The sequence below is a fragment of the Salmo trutta genome, chromosome 13, assembly GCF_901001165.1.
Source record: "Salmo trutta chromosome 13, fSalTru1.1, whole genome shotgun sequence".
In the NCBI taxonomy this organism is placed as follows: Eukaryota; Metazoa; Chordata; class Actinopteri; order Salmoniformes; family Salmonidae; genus Salmo; species Salmo trutta.
This window is the reverse complement of record NC_042969.1, coordinates 81,606,099-81,624,009: the sequence shown is the minus strand read 5'-3', so window position 1 is coordinate 81,624,009 and position 17,911 is coordinate 81,606,099. Positions and strand designations below refer to the sequence as shown.

The 17,911-nt window shown below is 46.8% G+C and overlaps 1 protein-coding gene across 5 annotated transcripts in view; it reads left to right on the top strand.

Annotated features, from left to right (window-relative positions):
* Window positions 1–15,713, top strand: part of fam168a (family with sequence similarity 168 member A) — a 66,954-nt gene extending 51,241 nt beyond the window's left edge. For 4 of the 5 annotated variants that reach the window (XM_029773770.1, XM_029773766.1, XM_029773767.1 and 1 more), the window contains 5 exons: window positions 12,832–13,004; window positions 14,518–14,562; window positions 14,664–14,844; window positions 15,097–15,232; window positions 15,510–15,713. In XM_029773770.1, the coding sequence (XP_029629630.1) occupies window positions 12,832–13,004; window positions 14,518–14,562; window positions 14,664–14,844; window positions 15,097–15,212 (515 nt within the window). In that variant the 3' untranslated portion in view covers window positions 15,213–15,232; window positions 15,510–15,713. The remainder of the gene's footprint in view (window positions 1–12,831; window positions 13,005–14,517; window positions 14,563–14,663; window positions 14,845–15,096; window positions 15,233–15,509) is intronic. The other variant, XM_029773769.1, reaches the window with a different exon arrangement.
* Window positions 15,714–17,911: the final 2,198 nt, after the last annotated feature.

Sequence of the window (17,911 nt, the reverse complement as noted above, 5' to 3'; positions counted from 1 at the left end):
AGACAGCTCATCTCAGTATGAAGCACAGTTCACAATGCATGTAGACCGATCGTCTCATTGTAACTTGTTTTTTTGTGACAGGTTGACCTACATTTGCTGCAGCGTGGTCTATTCTACAGTAATATAAGGACCGAATACACGTCTAATTTATACATCTCCATCTGGCTTTTGGGGCTCACCTAATTGTTTTATTGTAAAGATATTTATATTTTTGCAGCTGCAGAGTTTTAAAACAGCTTATCCCTCCAATATTGTTGCGTTGAATTACAGCATGCGCGAGCAGTTTCTCTGTCTCCAGCAATTCCATTCAAATTGCTTTGGAATGGGGTGTTGGGTGTAGATTTGTTATTTCATCCATTTTAGAATAAGGCTGTAACATAACAACATGTGGATAAAGGGAAGGGGTCTGAATACATTCCGAAAGCTGTGTGTGTGTGTGCGTGTGTGTGTGTGTGTGTGTGTGTGTGTGTGTGTGTGTGTGTGTGTGTGTGTGTGTGTGTGTGTGTGTGTGTGTGTGTGTGTGTGTGCGTGCGTGCGTGCGTGCGTGCGTGTGTGTGTGCGCGTGTGTGTGTGCGCGTGTGCGTGTGCGTGTGTGTGTGTGCGCATACAGTGCATTCGGAAGGTATTCAGACCCCTTGACTTTTTCCACATTTTGTTACTTTACAGCCTTATTCTAAAATTGCTGAAAAAAATATGTTCCTCGTTAATCTACACACAATACCCCATAATGACATCACAATACCCCATAATGACATCACAATACCCCATAATGACAAAGCAAAAACAGTTTTTTTTGTCAAATGTTTGCAAATGTATAAAAAGTGAAATTACATTTACGTACGTTTTCACACCCTTTGCTCAGTACTTTGTTGAAGCACCTTTGGCAGTGATTTACAGCCTCGAGTCTTCTTGGGTATGACACTACAAACGTGCCACACCTGTATTTGGGGAGTTTCTCTCATTCTTCTCTGCAGATCCTCTCAAGCTCTGTCAGGTTGGATGTGGAGCATTGCTGCACAGCTATTTTCAGGTCTCACCAGAGATGTTTGATCGGGTTCAAGTCCAGGCTTAGGCTGAGCACTCAAAGACATTCAGAGACTTGTCCTGAAGCCACTCCTGCGTTGTCTTGGCTGTGTGCTTAGGGTCGTTGTCCTGTTGGAAGGTGAACCTTCGCCCCTTTCATCTTTCCCTCGATCCTGACTAGTCTCCCAGTCCCTACCGCTGAAAAACATCACCACAGCATGATGCTGCCACCACCATGCTTCACCGTAGGGATGGTGCCAGGTTTCCTCCAGATGTCACCCTTGGCATTCAGGCCAAAGAGTTCAATCTTGGTTTCATCAGACCAGAGAATCTTGCTTCTCATGGTCTGAGAGTCCTTTAGGTGCCTTTTGGCAAACTCCAAGCGGGCTGTCATGTGCCTCTTACTGAGGAGTGGCTTCCATCTGGCCACTACCATAAAGTGCTACAGAGATGCTTCTCCTTCTGGAAGGTTCTCCCATCTCCACAGAGGAACTCTGGAGCTCTGGGAGAGTAACAATCGGGTTCCTCCCTGACCAAGACCCTTCTCCCCAGATTGCTCAGTTTGGCTGTGTGGCCAGCTCTAGGAAGAGTCTTGGTAGTTCCAAACTTCTTCCATTTAAGAATGATGTGTTCTTTGGGACCTTCAATGCTGCAGAAATGTTTTGGTACCCTTCTCCAGATCTGTGCCTCGACATAATCCTGTCTTGGAGCTCTATGGACAATTCCTTTGACCTCATAGCTTGGTTTTTGCTCTGACATGCACTGTCAACTGTGGGACCTTTATATAGACAGGTGGACTCCAGTCAAGTTGAAGAAACATCTCAAGGATGATCAATGGAAACAGGATGCACCTGAGCTCAATTTCGTGTCTCATGGCAAAGGGTCTGAATACGTTTGTAAATAAGGTATTTCTGTTTTTATTTTTAATACATTTGCTAAAAACCTGTTTTCGCTTTGTCATTATGGGGTATTGTGTGTAGATGGATGAGGATATACATTTTTATTTTTTTTAAACATGTGAAATCACAGAAAAGGTTTCTGTACCCATCTGTAATATTCTCATTACATAAAAAATGTAGGTTTGGTTGTAAAAATGAACTTCTCCTTTAAGCCTTCTACCAGTCTTGGTCCATTAGTGCAGTGCATATAAAGGAAGGACTATTAGAGGATATAGGACTGTTGACATGCACCAAATGTAAACAGTACAATAGCCTAGTGGTATGTGGGTGGGGAGCTAGGTGACAAAGCAGGATGTATAGAAGACTGTAATGATGAGGCACTGTCACTAGGAGGAGACTGTAGTGATGAGGCTCTACCACTAGGAGGAGACTGTAGTGATGAGGCTCTACCACTAGGAGGAGACTGTAGTGATGAGGCTCTACCACTAGGAGGAGACTGTAGTGATGAGGCTCTACCACTAGGAGACTGTAGTGATGAGGCTCTACCACTAGTAGGAGACTGTAGTGATGAGGCTCTACCACTAGGAGGAGACTGTAGTGATGAGGCTGTGCCACTAGGAGACTGTAATGATGAGGCTCTACCACTAGGAGACTGTAGTGATGAGGCTCTACCACTAGGAGACTGTAGTGATGAGGCTCTACCACTAGGAGGAGACTGTAGTGATGAGGCTCTACCACTAGGAGACTGTAATGATGAGGCTCTACCACTAGGAGGAGACTGTAATGATGAGGCTCTACCACTAGGAGACTGTAATGATGAGGCTCTACCACTAGGGAGAGACCGTAGTGATGAGGCTCTACCACTAGGAGACTGTAGTGATGAGGCTCTACCACTAGGAGGAGACTGTAGTGATGAGGCTCTACCACTAGGAGGATACTGTAGTGATGAGGCTCTACCACTAGGATGAGACTGTAGTGATGAAGCTCTACCACTAGGATGAGACTGTAGTGATGAGGCTCTACCACTAGGAGGATACTGTAGTGATGAGGCTCTATCACCACTAGGAGACTGTAATGATGAGGCTCTATCACTAGGAGACTGTAGTGATGAGGCTCTACCACTAGGAGGAGACTGTAGTGATGAGGCTCTACCACTAGGAGGATACTGTAGTGATGAGGCTCTACCACTAGGAGGAGACCGTAGTGATGAGGCTCTACCACTAGGAGACTGTAATGATGAGGCTCTACCACTAGGAGGAGACTGTAGTGATGAGGCTCTACCACTAAGAGGAGACTGTAGTGATGAGGCTCTACCACTAGGAGGAGACTGTAGTGATGAGGCTCTACCACTAGGAGGAGACTGTAGTGATGAGGCTCTACCACTAGGAGACTGTAATGATGAGGCTCTACCACTAGGAGACTGTAGTGATGAGGCTCTACCACTAGGAGACTGTAGTGATGAGGCTCTACCACTAGGAGGAGACTGTAATGATGAGGTTCTACCACTAGGAGACTGTAGTGATGAGGCTCTATCACTAGGAGGAGACTGTAGTGATGAGGCTCTACCACTAGGAGACTGTAGTGATGAGGCTCTACCACTAGGAGACTGTAATGATGAGGCTCTACCACTAGGAGACTGTAGTGATGAGGCTCTACCACTAGGAGACTGTAGTGATGAGGCTCTACCACTAGGAGGAGACTGTAGTGATGAGGCTCTACCACTAGGAGACTGTAATGATGAGGCTCTACCACTAGGAGGAGACTGTAATGATGAGGCTCTACCACTAGGAGACTGTAATGATGAGGCTCTACCACTAGGGAGAGACCGTAGTGATGAGGCTCTACCACTAGGAGACTGTAGTGATGAGGCTCTACCACTAGGAGACTGTAATGATGAGGCTCTATCACTAGGAGGAGACTGTAGTGATGAGGCTCTACCACTAGGAGGATACTGTAGTGATGAGGCTCTACCACTAGGATGAGACTGTAGTGATGAAGCTCTACCACTAGGATGAGACTGTAGTGATGAGGCTCTACCACTAGGAGGATACTGTAGTGATGAGGCTCTATCACCACTAGGAGACTGTAATGATGAGGCTCTATCACTAGGAGACTGTAGTGATGAGGCTCTACCACTAGGAGGAGACTGTAGTGATGAGGCTCTACCACTAGGAGGATACTGTAGTGATGAGGCTCTACCACTAGGAGGAGACCGTAGTGATGAGGCTCTACCACTAGGAGACTGTAATGATGAGGCTCTACCACTAGGAGGAGACTGTAGTGATGAGGCTCTACCACTAAGAGGAGACTGTAGTGATGAGGCTCTACCACTAGGAGGAGACTGTAGTGATGAGGCTCTACCACTAGGAGGAGACTGTAGTGATGAGGCTCTACCACTAGGAGACTGTAATGATGAGGCTCTACCACTAGGAGATTGTAGTGATGAGGCTCTACCACTAGGAGACTGTAGTGATGAGGCTCTACCACTAGGAGGAGACTGTAATGATGAGGTTCTACCACTAGGAGACTGTAGTGATGAGGCTCTATCACTAGGAGGAGACTGTAGTGATGAGGCTCTACCACTAGGAGACTGTAGTGATGAGGCTCTACCACTAGGAGACTGTAATGATGAGGCTCTACCACTAGGAGACTGTAGTGATGAGGCTCTACCACTAGGAGACTGTAGTGATGAGGCTCTACCACTAGGAGGAGACTGTAGTGATGAGGCTCTACCACTAGGAGGAGACTGTAATGATGAGGCTCTACCACTAGGAGGAGACTGTAATGATGAGGCTCTACCACTAGGAGACTGTAATGATGAGGCTCTACCACTAGGGAGAGACCGTAGTGATGAGGCTCTACCACTAGGAGACTGTAGTGATGAGGCTCTACCACTAGGAGACTGTAATGATGAGGCTCTATCACTAGGAGGAGACTGTAGTGATGAGGCTCTACCACTAGGAGGATACTGTAGTGATGAGGCTCTACCACTAGGATGAGACTGTAGTGATGAAGCTCTACCACTAGGATGAGACTGTAGTGATGAGGCTCTACCACTAGGAGGATACTGTAGTGATGAGGCTCTATCACCACTAGGAGACTGTAATGATGAGGCTCTATCACTAGGAGACTGTAGTGATGAGGCTCTACCACTAGGAGGAGACCGTAGTGATGAGGCTCTACCACTAGGAGACTGTAGTGATGAGGCTCTACCACTAGGAGACTGTAATGATGAGGCTCTACCACTAGGAGGAGACTGTAGTGATGAGGCTCTACCACTAGGAGGAGACTGTAGTGATGAGGCTCTACCACTAAGAGGAGACTGTAGTGATGAGGCTCTACCACTAGGAGGAGACTGTAGTGATGAGGCTCTACCACTAGGAGGAGACTGTAGTGATGAGGCTCTACCACTAGGAGACTGTAATGATGAGGCTCTACCACTAGGAGACTGTAGTGATGAGGCTCTACCACTAGGAGACTGTAGTGATGAGGCTCTACCACTAGGAGGAGACTGTAATGATGAGGTTCTACCACTAGGAGACTGTAGTGATGAGGCTCTACCACTAGGAGACTGTAGTGATGAGGCTCTACCACTAGGAGACTGTAATGATGAGGCTCTACCACTAGGAGACTGTAGTGATGAGGCTCTACCACTAGGAGGATACTGTAGTGATGAGGCTCTACCACTAGGAGGATACTGTAGTGATGAGGCTCTACCACTAGGAGACTGTAATGATGAGGCTCTACCACTAGGAGGAGACTAGTGATGAGGCTCTACCACTAGGAGACTGTAGTGATGAGGCTCTACCACTAGGAGACTGTAGTGATGAGGCTCTACCACTAGGAGACTGTAATGATGAGGCTCTACCACTAGGAGACTGTAGTGATGAGGCTCTACCACCAAGAGGAGACTGTAATGATGAGGCTCTATCACTAGGAGACTGTAATGATGGGGCTCTACCACTAGGAGACTGTAGTGATGAGGCTCTACCACTAGGAGACTGTAGTAATGAGGCTCTACCACTAGGAGGAGACTAGTGATGAGGCTCTACCACTAGGAGGAGACTAGTGATGAGGCTCTACCACTAGGAGGAGACTGTAGTGATGAGGCTCTACCACTAGGAGACTGTAGTGATGAGGCTCTACCACTAGGAGGAGACTGTAGTGATGAGGCTCTACCACTAGGAGGAGACTGTAGTGATGAGGCTCTACCACTAGTAGGAGACCGTAGTGATGAGGCTCTACCACTAGGAGGAGACTGTAGTGATGAGGCTGTGCCACTAGGAGACTGTAATGATGAGGCTCTACCACTAGGAGGATACTGTAGTGATGAGGCTCTATCACTAGGAGGAGACTGTAGTGATGAGGCTCTACCACTAGGAGACTGTAGTGATGAGGCTCTACCACTAGGAGACTGTAATGATGAGGCTCTACCACTAGGAGACTGTAGTGATGAGGCTCTACCACTAGGAGGATACTGTAGTGATGAGGCTCTACCACTAGGAGGATACTGTAGTGATGAGGCTCTACCACTAGGAGACTGTAATGATGAGGCTCTACCACTAGGAGGAGACTAGTGATGAGGCTCTACCACTAGGAGGAGACTGTAGTGATGAGGCTCTACCACTAGGAGACTGTAATGATGAGGCTCTACCACTAGGAGGAGACTGTAGTGATGAGGCTCTACCACTAGGAGGAGACTGTAGTGATGAGGCTCTACCACTAGGAGGAGACTGTAGTGATGAGGCTCTACCACTAGGAGACTGTAGTGATGAGGCTCTACCACTAGGAGGAGACTGTAGTGATGAGGCTCTACCACTAGGAGGAGACTGTAGTGATGAGGCTCTACCACTAGGAGGAGACTGTAATGATGAGGCTCTACCACTAGGGAGAGACCGTAGTGATGAGGCTCTACCACTAGGAGACTGTAGTGATGAGGCTCTACCACTAGGAGACTGTAATGATGAGGCTCTATCACTAGGAGGAGACTGTAGTGATAAAGCTCTACCACTAGGAGGATACTGTAGTGATGAGGCTCTACCACTAGGATGAGACTGTAGTGATGAAGCTCTACCACTAGGATGAGACTGTAGTGATGAGGCTCTACCACTAGGAGGATACTGTAGTGATGAGGCTCTATCACCACTAGGAGACTGTAATGATGAGGCTCTATCACTAGGAGACTGTAGTGATGAGGCTCTACCACTAGGAGGAGACTGTAGTGATGAGGCTCTACCACTAGGAGGATACTGTAGTGATGAGGCTCTACCACTAGGAGGAGACCGTAGTGATGAGGCTCTACCACTAGGAGACTGTAGTGATGAGGCTCTACCACTAGGAGACTGTAATGATGAGGCTCTACCACTAGGAGGAGACTGTAGTGATGAGGCTCTACCACTAGGAGGAGACTGTAGTGATGAGGCTCTACCACTAAGAGGAGACTGTAGTGATGAGGCTCTATCACTAGGAGGAGACTGTAGTGATGAGGCTCTACCACTAGGAGGAGACTGTAGTGATGAGGCTCTACCACTAGGAGACTGTAATGATGAGGCTCTACCACTAGGAGACTGTAGTGATGAGGCTCTACCACTAGGAGACTGTAGTGATGAGGCTCTACCACTAGGAGGAGACTGTAATGATGAGGTTCTACCACTAGGAGGAGACTGTAATGATGAGGTTCTACCACTAGGAGGAGACTGTAATGATGAGGTTCTACCACTAGGAGACTGTAGTGATGAGGCTCTACCACTAGGAGACTGTAATGATGAGGCTCTACCACTAGGAGACTGTAGTGATGAGGCTCTACCACTAGGAGGATACTGTAGTGATGAGGCTCTACCACTAGGAGGATACTGTAGTGATGAGGCTCTACCACTAGGAGACTGTAATGATGAGGCTCTACCACTAGGAGGAGACTAGTGATGAGGCTCTACCACTAGGAGACTGTAATGATGAGGCTCTACCACCAAGAGGAGACTGTAATGATGAGGCTCTATCACTAGGAGACTGTAATGATGGGGCTCTACCACTAGGAGACTGTAGTGATGAGGCTCTACCACTAGGAGACTGTAGTAATGAGGCTCTACCACTAGGATGAGACTGTAGTGATGAAGCTCTACCACTAGGATGAGACTGTAGTGATGAGGCTCTACCACTAGGAGGATACTGTAGTGATGAGGCTCTATCACCACTAGGAGACTGTAATGATGAGGCTCTATCACTAGGAGACTGTAGTGATGAGGCTCTACCACTAGGAGGAGACTGTAGTGATGAGGCTCTACCACTAGGAGGATACTGTAGTGATGAGGCTCTACCACTAGGAGGAGACCGTAGTGATGAGGCTCTACCACTAGGAGACTGTAGTGATGAGGCTCTACCACTAGGAGACTGTAATGATGAGGCTCTACCACTAGGAGGAGACTGTAGTGATGAGGCTCTACCACTAGGAGGAGACTGTAGTGATGAGGCTCTACCACTAAGAGGAGACTGTAGTGATGAGGCTCTATCACTAGGAGGAGACTGTAGTGATGAGGCTCTACCACTAGGAGGAGACTGTAGTGATGAGGCTCTACCACTAGGAGACTGTAATGATGAGGCTCTACCACTAGGAGACTGTAGTGATGAGGCTCTACCACTAGGAGACTGTAGTGATGAGGCTCTACCACTAGGAGGAGACTGTAATGATGAGGTTCTACCACTAGGAGGAGACTGTAATGATGAGGTTCTACCACTAGGAGGAGACTGTAATGATGAGGTTCTACCACTAGGAGACTGTAGTGATGAGGCTCTACCACTAGGAGACTGTAATGATGAGGCTCTACCACTAGGATGAGACTGTAGTGATGAGGCTCTACCACTAGGAGGATACTGTAGTGATGAGGCTCTACCACTAGGAGGATACTGTAGTGATGAGGCTCTACCACTAGGAGACTGTAATGATGAGGCTCTACCACTAGGAGGAGACTAGTGATGAGGCTCTACCACTAGGAGACTGTAATGATGAGGCTCTACCACCAAGAGGAGACTGTAATGATGAGGCTCTATCACTAGGAGACTGTAATGATGGGGCTCTACCACTAGGAGACTGTAGTGATGAGGCTCTACCACTAGGAGACTGTAGTAATGAGGCTCTATCACTAGGAGGAGACTGTAGTGATGAGGCTCTACCACTAGGAGACTGTAATGATGAGGCTCTACCACTAGGAGGAGACTGTAGTGATGAGGTTCTACCACTAGGAGACTGTAATGATGAGGCTCTACCACTAGGAGGAGACTAGTGATGAGGCTCTACCACTAGGAGGAGGCTGTAGTGATGAGGCTCTACCACTAGGAGGAGGCTGTAGTGATGAGGCTCTACCACTAGGAGCCTGTAATGATGAGGCTCTATCACTAGGAGGAGACTGTAATGATGAGGCTCTACCACTAGGAGGATACTGTAGTGATGAGGCTCTACCACTAGGAGGATACTGTAGTGATGAGGCTCTACCACTAGGAGACTGTAATGATGAGGCTCTACCACTAGGAGGAGACTAGTGATGAGGCTCTACCACTAGGAGGAGACTGTAGTGATGAGGCTCTACCACTAGGAGACTGTAATGATGAGGCTCTACCACTAGGAGGAGACTGTAGTGATGAGGCTCTACCACTAGGAGGAGACTGTAGTGATGAGGCTCTACCACTAGGAGGAGACTGTAGTGATGAGGCTCTACCACTAGGAGACTGTAGTGATGAGGCTCTACCACTAGGAGGAGACTGTAGTGATGAGGCTCTACCACTAGGAGGAGACTGTAGTGATGAGGCTCTACCACTAGGAGGAGACTGTAATGATGAGGCTCTACCACTAGGAGACTGTAATGATGAGGCTCTACCACTAGGGAGAGACCGTAGTGATGAGGCTCTACCACTAGGAGACTGTAATGATGAGGCTCTATCACTAGGAGGAGACTGTAGTGATGAGGCTCTACCACTAGGAGGATACTGTAGTGATGAGGCTCTACCACTAGGATGAGACTGTAGTGATGAAGCTCTACCACTAGGATGAGACTGTAGTGATGAGGCTCTACCACTAGGAGGATACTGTAGTGATGAGGCTCTATCACCACTAGGAGACTGTAATGATGAGGCTCTATCACTAGGAGACTGTAGTGATGAGGCTCTACCACTAGGAGGAGACTGTAGTGATGAGGCTCTACCACAAGGAGGGTACTGTAGTGATGAGGCTCTACCACTAGGAGGAGACCGTAGTGATGAGGCTCTACCACTAGGAGACTGTAGTGATGAGGCTCTACCACTAGGAGACTGTAATGATGAGGCTCTACCACTAGGAGGAGACTGTAGTGATGAGGCTCTACCACTAGGAGGAGACTGTAGTGATGAGGCTCTACCACTAAGAGGAGACTGTAGTGATGAGGCTCTACCACTAGGAGGAGACTGTAGTGATGAGGCTCTACCACTAGGAGGAGACTGTAGTGATGAGGCTCTACCACTAGGAGACTGTAATGATGAGGCTCTACCACTAGGAGACTGTAGTGATGAGGCTCTACCACTAGGAGACTGTAGTGATGAGGCTCTACCACTAGGAGGAGACTGTAATGATGAGGTTCTACCACTAGGAGACTGTAGTGATGAGGCTCTACCACTAGGAGACTGTAGTGATGAGGCTCTACCACTAGGAGACTGTAATGATGAGGCTCTACCACTAGGAGACTGTAGTGATGAGGCTCTACCACTAGGAGGATACTGTAGTGATGAGGCTCTACCACTAGGAGGATACTGTAGTGATGAGGCTCTACCACTAGGAGACTGTAATGATGAGGCTCTACCACTAGGAGGAGACTAGTGATGAGGCTCTACCACTAGGAGACTGTAATGATGAGGCTCTACCACCAAGAGGAGACTGTAATGATGAGGCTCTATCACTAGGAGACTGTAATGATGGGGCTCTACCACTAGGAGACTGTAGTGATGAGGCTCTACCACTAGGAGACTGTAGTAATGAGGCTCTATCACTAGGAGGAGACTGTAGTGATGAGGCTCTACCACTAGGAGACTGTAATGATGAGGCTTTACCACTAGGAGGAGACTGTAGTGATGAGGTTCTACCACTAGGAGACTGTAATGATGAGGCTCTACCACTAGGAGGAGACTAGTGATGAGGCTCTACCACTAGGAGGAGGCTGTAGTGATGAGGCTCTACCACTAGGAGCCTGTAATGATGAGGCTCTACCACTAGGAGGATACTGTAGTGATGAGGCTCTATCACCACTAGGAGACTGTAATGATGAGGCTCTATCACTAGGAGACTGTAGTGATGAGGCTCTACCACTAGGAGGAGACTGTAGTGATGAGACTGTACCACTAGGAGACTGTAGTGATGAGACTCTATCACTAGGAGGATACTAGTGATGAGGCTCTACCACTAGGAGGAGACTAGTGATGAGGCTCTACCACTAGGAGACTGTAATGATGAGGCTCTACCACTAGTAGGAGACTGTAGTGATGAGGCTCTACCACTAGGAGGAGACTAGTGATGAGGCTCTACCACTAGGAGGAGACTGTAGTGATGAGGCTCTACCACTAGGAGGAGACTAGTGATGAGGCTCTACCACTAGGAGGAGACTAGTGATGAGGCTCTACCACTTGGAGGAGACTGTAATGATGAGGCTCTACCACTAGGAGACTGTAATGATGAGGCTCTACCACTAGGAGGAGACTGTAGGGATGAGGCTCTACCACTAGGAGGAGACTGTAGGGATGAGGCTCTACCACTAGGAGGAGACTGTAGGGATGAGGCTCTACCACTAGGAGGAGACACTGACTAGTCATATGCTGACTGATGACAGTGTTAATTGTTTTTAGATTTATTCTGGTTTTAGTCATTTTGACTAAAATATCAAGTCACATTTTTGTCATTTTAATAACGATTGTATAGTTATTGTCAATGACAAAAAGTGGGCCATTTTAGTCAACTAAATTCCCTTTAATTTTTGTCATCAGATTTGTATTGCCTCATTAACCTATAGTAAACATTAAATAACTGACTTCCATGTGCATACATAGCCTTGTCCGAATACCAGGGCCACGTTCAGTAGGCTACTGGTAATGTTACCATGACTACGTTCAGTAGACTACTGGTAATGTTACCATGACTACGTTCAGTAGACTACTGGTAATGTTACCATGACTACGTTCAGTAGGCTACTGGTAATGTTACCATGACTACGTTCAGTAGACTACTGGTAATGTTACCATGACTACGTTCAGTAGACTACTGGTAATGTTACCATGACTACGTTCAGTAGACTACTGGTAATGTTACCATGACTACGTTCAGTAGACTACTGGTAATGTTACCCTGACTACGTTCAGTAGACTACTGGTAATGTTACCCTGACTACGTTCAGTAGACTACTGGTAATGTTGCCATGACTGCGTTCAGCCCAGGTTGTTAGCCATAGCTAGCTAATGAGGTAACGTGACTGAACAAGGTGTAGCCTAAACAAACGGTTAACGATCCGGTCCGCAAGTAGCCTAGTTTTACAACGGCTTTATGAATGTAAAATGCGGCGCGTCACAATATAAATAAATAGAACGTAGCGCGGGTAGACTTAATCGTCAGATTTAGTCAGAGATAGTTTTGTCTCTATTTTTAGTCAACAGAAATGAAAAATAATTTTCATTTAGTTATCGTTTATTTTCTGGGTCTATTTACTCAGTAATAGTGTCTTCAATTGCCACTGGAAAAATGTGTGTTTGACGAATATTTTAGTCACAATGTTTGTTGACAAAATGAATACTGTGCTATGGTACCTCATTAGGACTGAGAGGAAGGCTGTGTTACCCTGATACATGTGTCTTGGCTGTTGGACTTATGTTGCTTCTCTCTCTCTCTGTGTGTGTGTGTGTGTAGGGTACACAACAGCGGGTACTCCATATAAAGTTCCCCCCACCCAGATGAACGGAGCCCCCCCACCCTACTCCCCCTCCCCCAACCCCTACCAAACAGCCATGTACCCCATCAGAAGTGCCTACCCCCAGCAGAACCTGCAGAGCATGCAGAACCTGCAGAACTTATATGCACAGGTAAGCACACATACCCTTCACACACACCCTACTCCCTCAACGTCTACCCTCAGTAGAACCTTTATGTACTGGTAAACACACACACACACACACACACACACACACCCTACTCCCTCAACGTCTACCCTCAGTAGAACCTTTATGTACTGGTAAACACACACACACACACACACACACACACACACACACACACACACACACCCTACTCCCTCAACATCTACCCTCAGTAGAACCTTTATGTACTCGTAAACACACACACACACGCACACACCCTACTCCCTCAACGTCTACCCTCAGTAGAACCTTTATGTACTGGTAAACACACACACACACCCTACTCCCTCAACATCTACCCTCAGTAGAACCTTTATGTACTGGTAAACACACACACACACACCCTACTCCCTCAACGTCTACCCTCAGTAGAACCTTTATGTACTGGTAAACACACACACACACACACACACACCCTACTCCCTCAACGTCTACCCTCAGTAGAACCTTTATGTACTGGTAAACACACACACACACACACACACACACACACACACACACACCCTACTCCCTCAACATCTACCCTCAGTAGAACCTTTATGTACTCGTAAACACACACACACGCACACACCCTACTCCCTCAACGTCTACCCTCAGTAGAACCTTTATGTACTGGTAAACACACACACACACACACACACACACACACACACACACACACACACACACACACACACACACACACCCTACTCCCTCAACATCTACCCTCAGTAGAACCTTTATGTACTCGTAAACACACGCACACACCCTACTCCCTCAACGTCTACCCTCAGTAGAACCTTTATGTACTGGTAAACACACACACACACACACACACACACACACACACACACACACACACACACACACACACACCCTACTCCCTCAACGTCTACCCTCAGTAGAACCTTTATGTACTGGTAAACACACACACACACACACACACACACACACACACACACACACACACACACACACCCTACTCCCTCAACGTCTACCCTCAGTAGAACCTTTATGTACTGGTAAACACACACACACACACACACACACACACACACACACACACACACACACACACACACACCCTACTCCCTCAACGTCTACCCTCAGTAGAACCTTTATGTACTGGTAAACACACACACACACACACACACACACACACACACACCCTACTCCCTCAACGTCTACCCTCAGTAGAAACGTTATGTACTGGTAAACACACACACACACACACACACACACATACACACACACACACACACACACACACACACCCTACTCCCTCAACGTCTACCCTCAGTAGAACCTTTATGTACTGGTAAACACACACACACACACACACACACACACACACACACACCCTACTCTCTCAACGTCTACCCTCAGTAGAAACGTTATGTACTGGTACACACACACACACACACACACACACACACACACACACACACACACCCTAACCTCTCTCTCTGTCTCCCTGTAGGCAGCATCGTATTATGGCCAGCCAGTGTATGCGGCTCAGCCCTATGTAAATCAACACACTACTCACATGTACACACATATAAACACACACTAACACAGACACACTCTACCACAGACACACTCTAACCTCTGTCTCTGTGTCTGTAGGCGTATTACACCCAGCCTGTGTATGCTGCTCAACCTCAGCCACATGTAATCCACCACACCACAGTGGTTCAGCCAAACAGCCTTCCCTCAGCCCTCTACCCCGCCCCGGTCCAAGCCCCTAGAAACAACGGAATGGCTGCCATGGGGATGGTTGCCGGGACCACCATGGCTATGAGTGCAGGTCGGGTTGACGACTGAGGAATCTGATGTATCTACAGCATGTGTTGTTGAAGATATTTTCATATTAAATACTTTTTTGAATGATTTCATTTCCTATGCTAAACTGATTATGCTTAAGTTATGCTAAAATGATTATATTGCTATTGTGTGTTTTTTTGGTGTAAGTTGTATTAGTTTTGGTCGGTGCCATATTGACCACAGTGCTGCGGTCAAAATGACATCCAACGATAATGATTCGTGTGTGGTCCTGTAGGAACCCTGTTGACCACGCCTCAGCACGCTCAGCTGGGAACGCACCAACACGTCACCATGCCACAGTACCGGCCCCAGGGCACACCTGGTTACAGCTATGTCCCTCCCCACTGGTAGACCCCCCCACCCCACGAGAAGTAAGTCATGGGACTAGCACTTTTTTACTAGCTCTCTCTTTCTCTTTCCTCATTTCTCTCCTCTCTCTCTCTTTCGCTTTCCTCATTTCTCCTCTCTCTCTTTCTCTTTCCTCATTTCTCTCCTTCTCTCTTTCTTTCGCTTTCCTCATTTCTCTCCTCTCTCTCTCTTTCACCCCGGAACCTTTTCAGAATCTTTTCAAGTCATCTTATATTTCCAAATGTCCACATTCCACTCTCAAATCAATCCAATGTCTTCTCACTTTCTCTGTCGTTTCAGATCTGGAGTCCGACATGGTATGCAACTACTCCAGTCTTACACAGGCTTCTTACGGTCACCATGGCAACGTCACACCTGTCTACAACAACAAAACTAAAGTGTTACAGAGGCTTCTTACGGTCACCATGGCAACCTCACACCTGTCTGCAACAACAAAACTAAAGAGCAACGGACACTTGCTGCATTCTCTAGGGTTTTACAAAAGCTGCTTGATATTTAATTGTTTACTCAACGATTATTTTCTTTTTCTCCTTTGATTCGCCAATATGTCTTGTCATTACATTCTTTTCCTTGTTTTTTGTTTTTTACCTTCTTACATCATCATTGGAACTCCAGAGTGATTGACCAATCACGAGTGTCTGTTGCTCTGCTCGTGTACTGTGTGCTGCTGTGTGTCAGTGGTGGGAATGTACTGGCCCCGTCCTGCTCCATCCCTGCCATCATCACCATCTTTATCATCACCAGCTTATGCTGCCAAATGTTCTAACCATTAGAGATCAGCACAGTGCTTTGATTGAATTTATTTAGATTTGTTTTAATCCCTTACTTTTCCTTTCCAACAAAGCACTGTGTTGGAACAGCGTACCTGTCGTTTTTCTTTACATCCTGTGTGTTGGAACAGCGTACCTGTCGTTTTCCTTTACATCCTGTGTGTTGGAACAGCGTACCTGTCGTTTTTCTTTACATCCTGTGTGTTGGAACAGCGTACCTGTCGTTTTTCTTTACATCCTGTGTGTTGGAACAGCGTACCTGTCGTTTTTCTTTACATCCTGTGTGTTGAAACAGCGTACCTGTCGTTTTTCTTTACATCCTGTGTGTTGGAACAGCGTACCTGTCGTTTTTCTTTACATCCTGTGTGTTGGAACAGCGTACCTGTCGTTTTTCTTTACATCCTGTGTGTTGGAACAGCGTACCTGTCGTTTTTCTTTACATCCTGTGTGTTGGAACAGCGTACCTGTCGTTTTTCTTTACATCCTGTGTGTTGGAACAGCGTACCTGTCGTTTTTCTTTACATCCTGTGTGTTGGAACAGCGTACCTGTCGTTTTTCTTTACATCCTGTGTGTTGGAACAGCGTACCTGTCGTTTTTCTTACATCCTGTGTGTTGGAACAGCGTACCTGTCGTTTTCCTTTACATCCTGTGTGTTGGAACAGCGTACCTGTCGTTTTTCTTTACATCCTGTGTGTTGGAACAGCGTACCTGTCGTTTCCTTTACATCCTGTGTGTTGGAACAGCGTACCTGTCGTTTTTCTTTACATCCTGTGTGTTGGAACAGCGTACCTGTCGTTTTTCTTTACATCCTGTGTGTTGGAACAGCGTACCTGTCGTTTTTCTTTACATCCTGTGTGTTGGAACAGCGTACCTGTCGTTTTTCTTTACATCCTGTGTGTTGGAACAGCGTACCTGTCGTTTTTCTTTACATCCTGTGTTTTGGAACAGCGTACCTGTCGTTTTTCTTTACATCCTGTGTGTTGGAACAGCGTACCTGTCGTTTTTCTTTACATCCTGTGTGTTGGAACAGCGTACCTGTCGTTTTTCTTTACATCCTGTGTGTTGGAACAGCGTACCTGTCGTTTTTCTTTACATCCTGTGTGTTGGAACAGCGTACCTGTCGTTTTTCTTTACATCCTGTGTGTTGGAACAGCGTACCTGTCGTTTTTCTTTACATCCTGTGTTTTGGAACAGCGTACCTGTCGTTTTTCTTTACATCCTGTGTGTTGGAACAGCGTACCTGTCGTTTTTCTTTACATCCTGTGTGTTGGAACAGCGTACCTGTCGTTTTTCTTTACATCCTGTGTGTTGGAACAGCGTACCTGTCGTTTTTCTTTACATCCTGTGTGTTGGAACAGCGTACCTGTCGTTTTTCTTTACATCCTGTGTGTTGGAACAGCGTACCTGTCGTTTTTCTTTACATCCTGTGCGTTGGAACAGCGTACCTGTCGTTTTTCTTTACATCCCGTCCTTCTGATCTTCAGTTCATCTTCCACTTCTGATAACAAGGGGTGTCTTCCAGCTTCTAGCTGTTTCTTAGATAGATCTGTAACGACTAGATCCGCTGTCTGACTAGATCTGTAATGACTAGATCCGCTGTCTGACTAGATCTGTAATGACTAGATCCGCTGTCTGACTAGATCTGTAATATCCGCTGTCTGACTAGATCTGTAATGACTAGATCTGCTGTCTGACTAGATCTGTAATGACTAGATCCGCTGTCTGACTAGATCTGTAATGACTAGATCCGCTGTCTGACTAGATCTGTAATGACTAGATCCGCTGTCTGACTAGATCTGTAATGACTAGATCTGCTGTCTGACTAGATCTGTAATGACTAGATCCGCTGTCTGACTAGATCTGTAATGACTAGATCCGCTGTCTGACTAGATCTGTAATGACTAGATCCG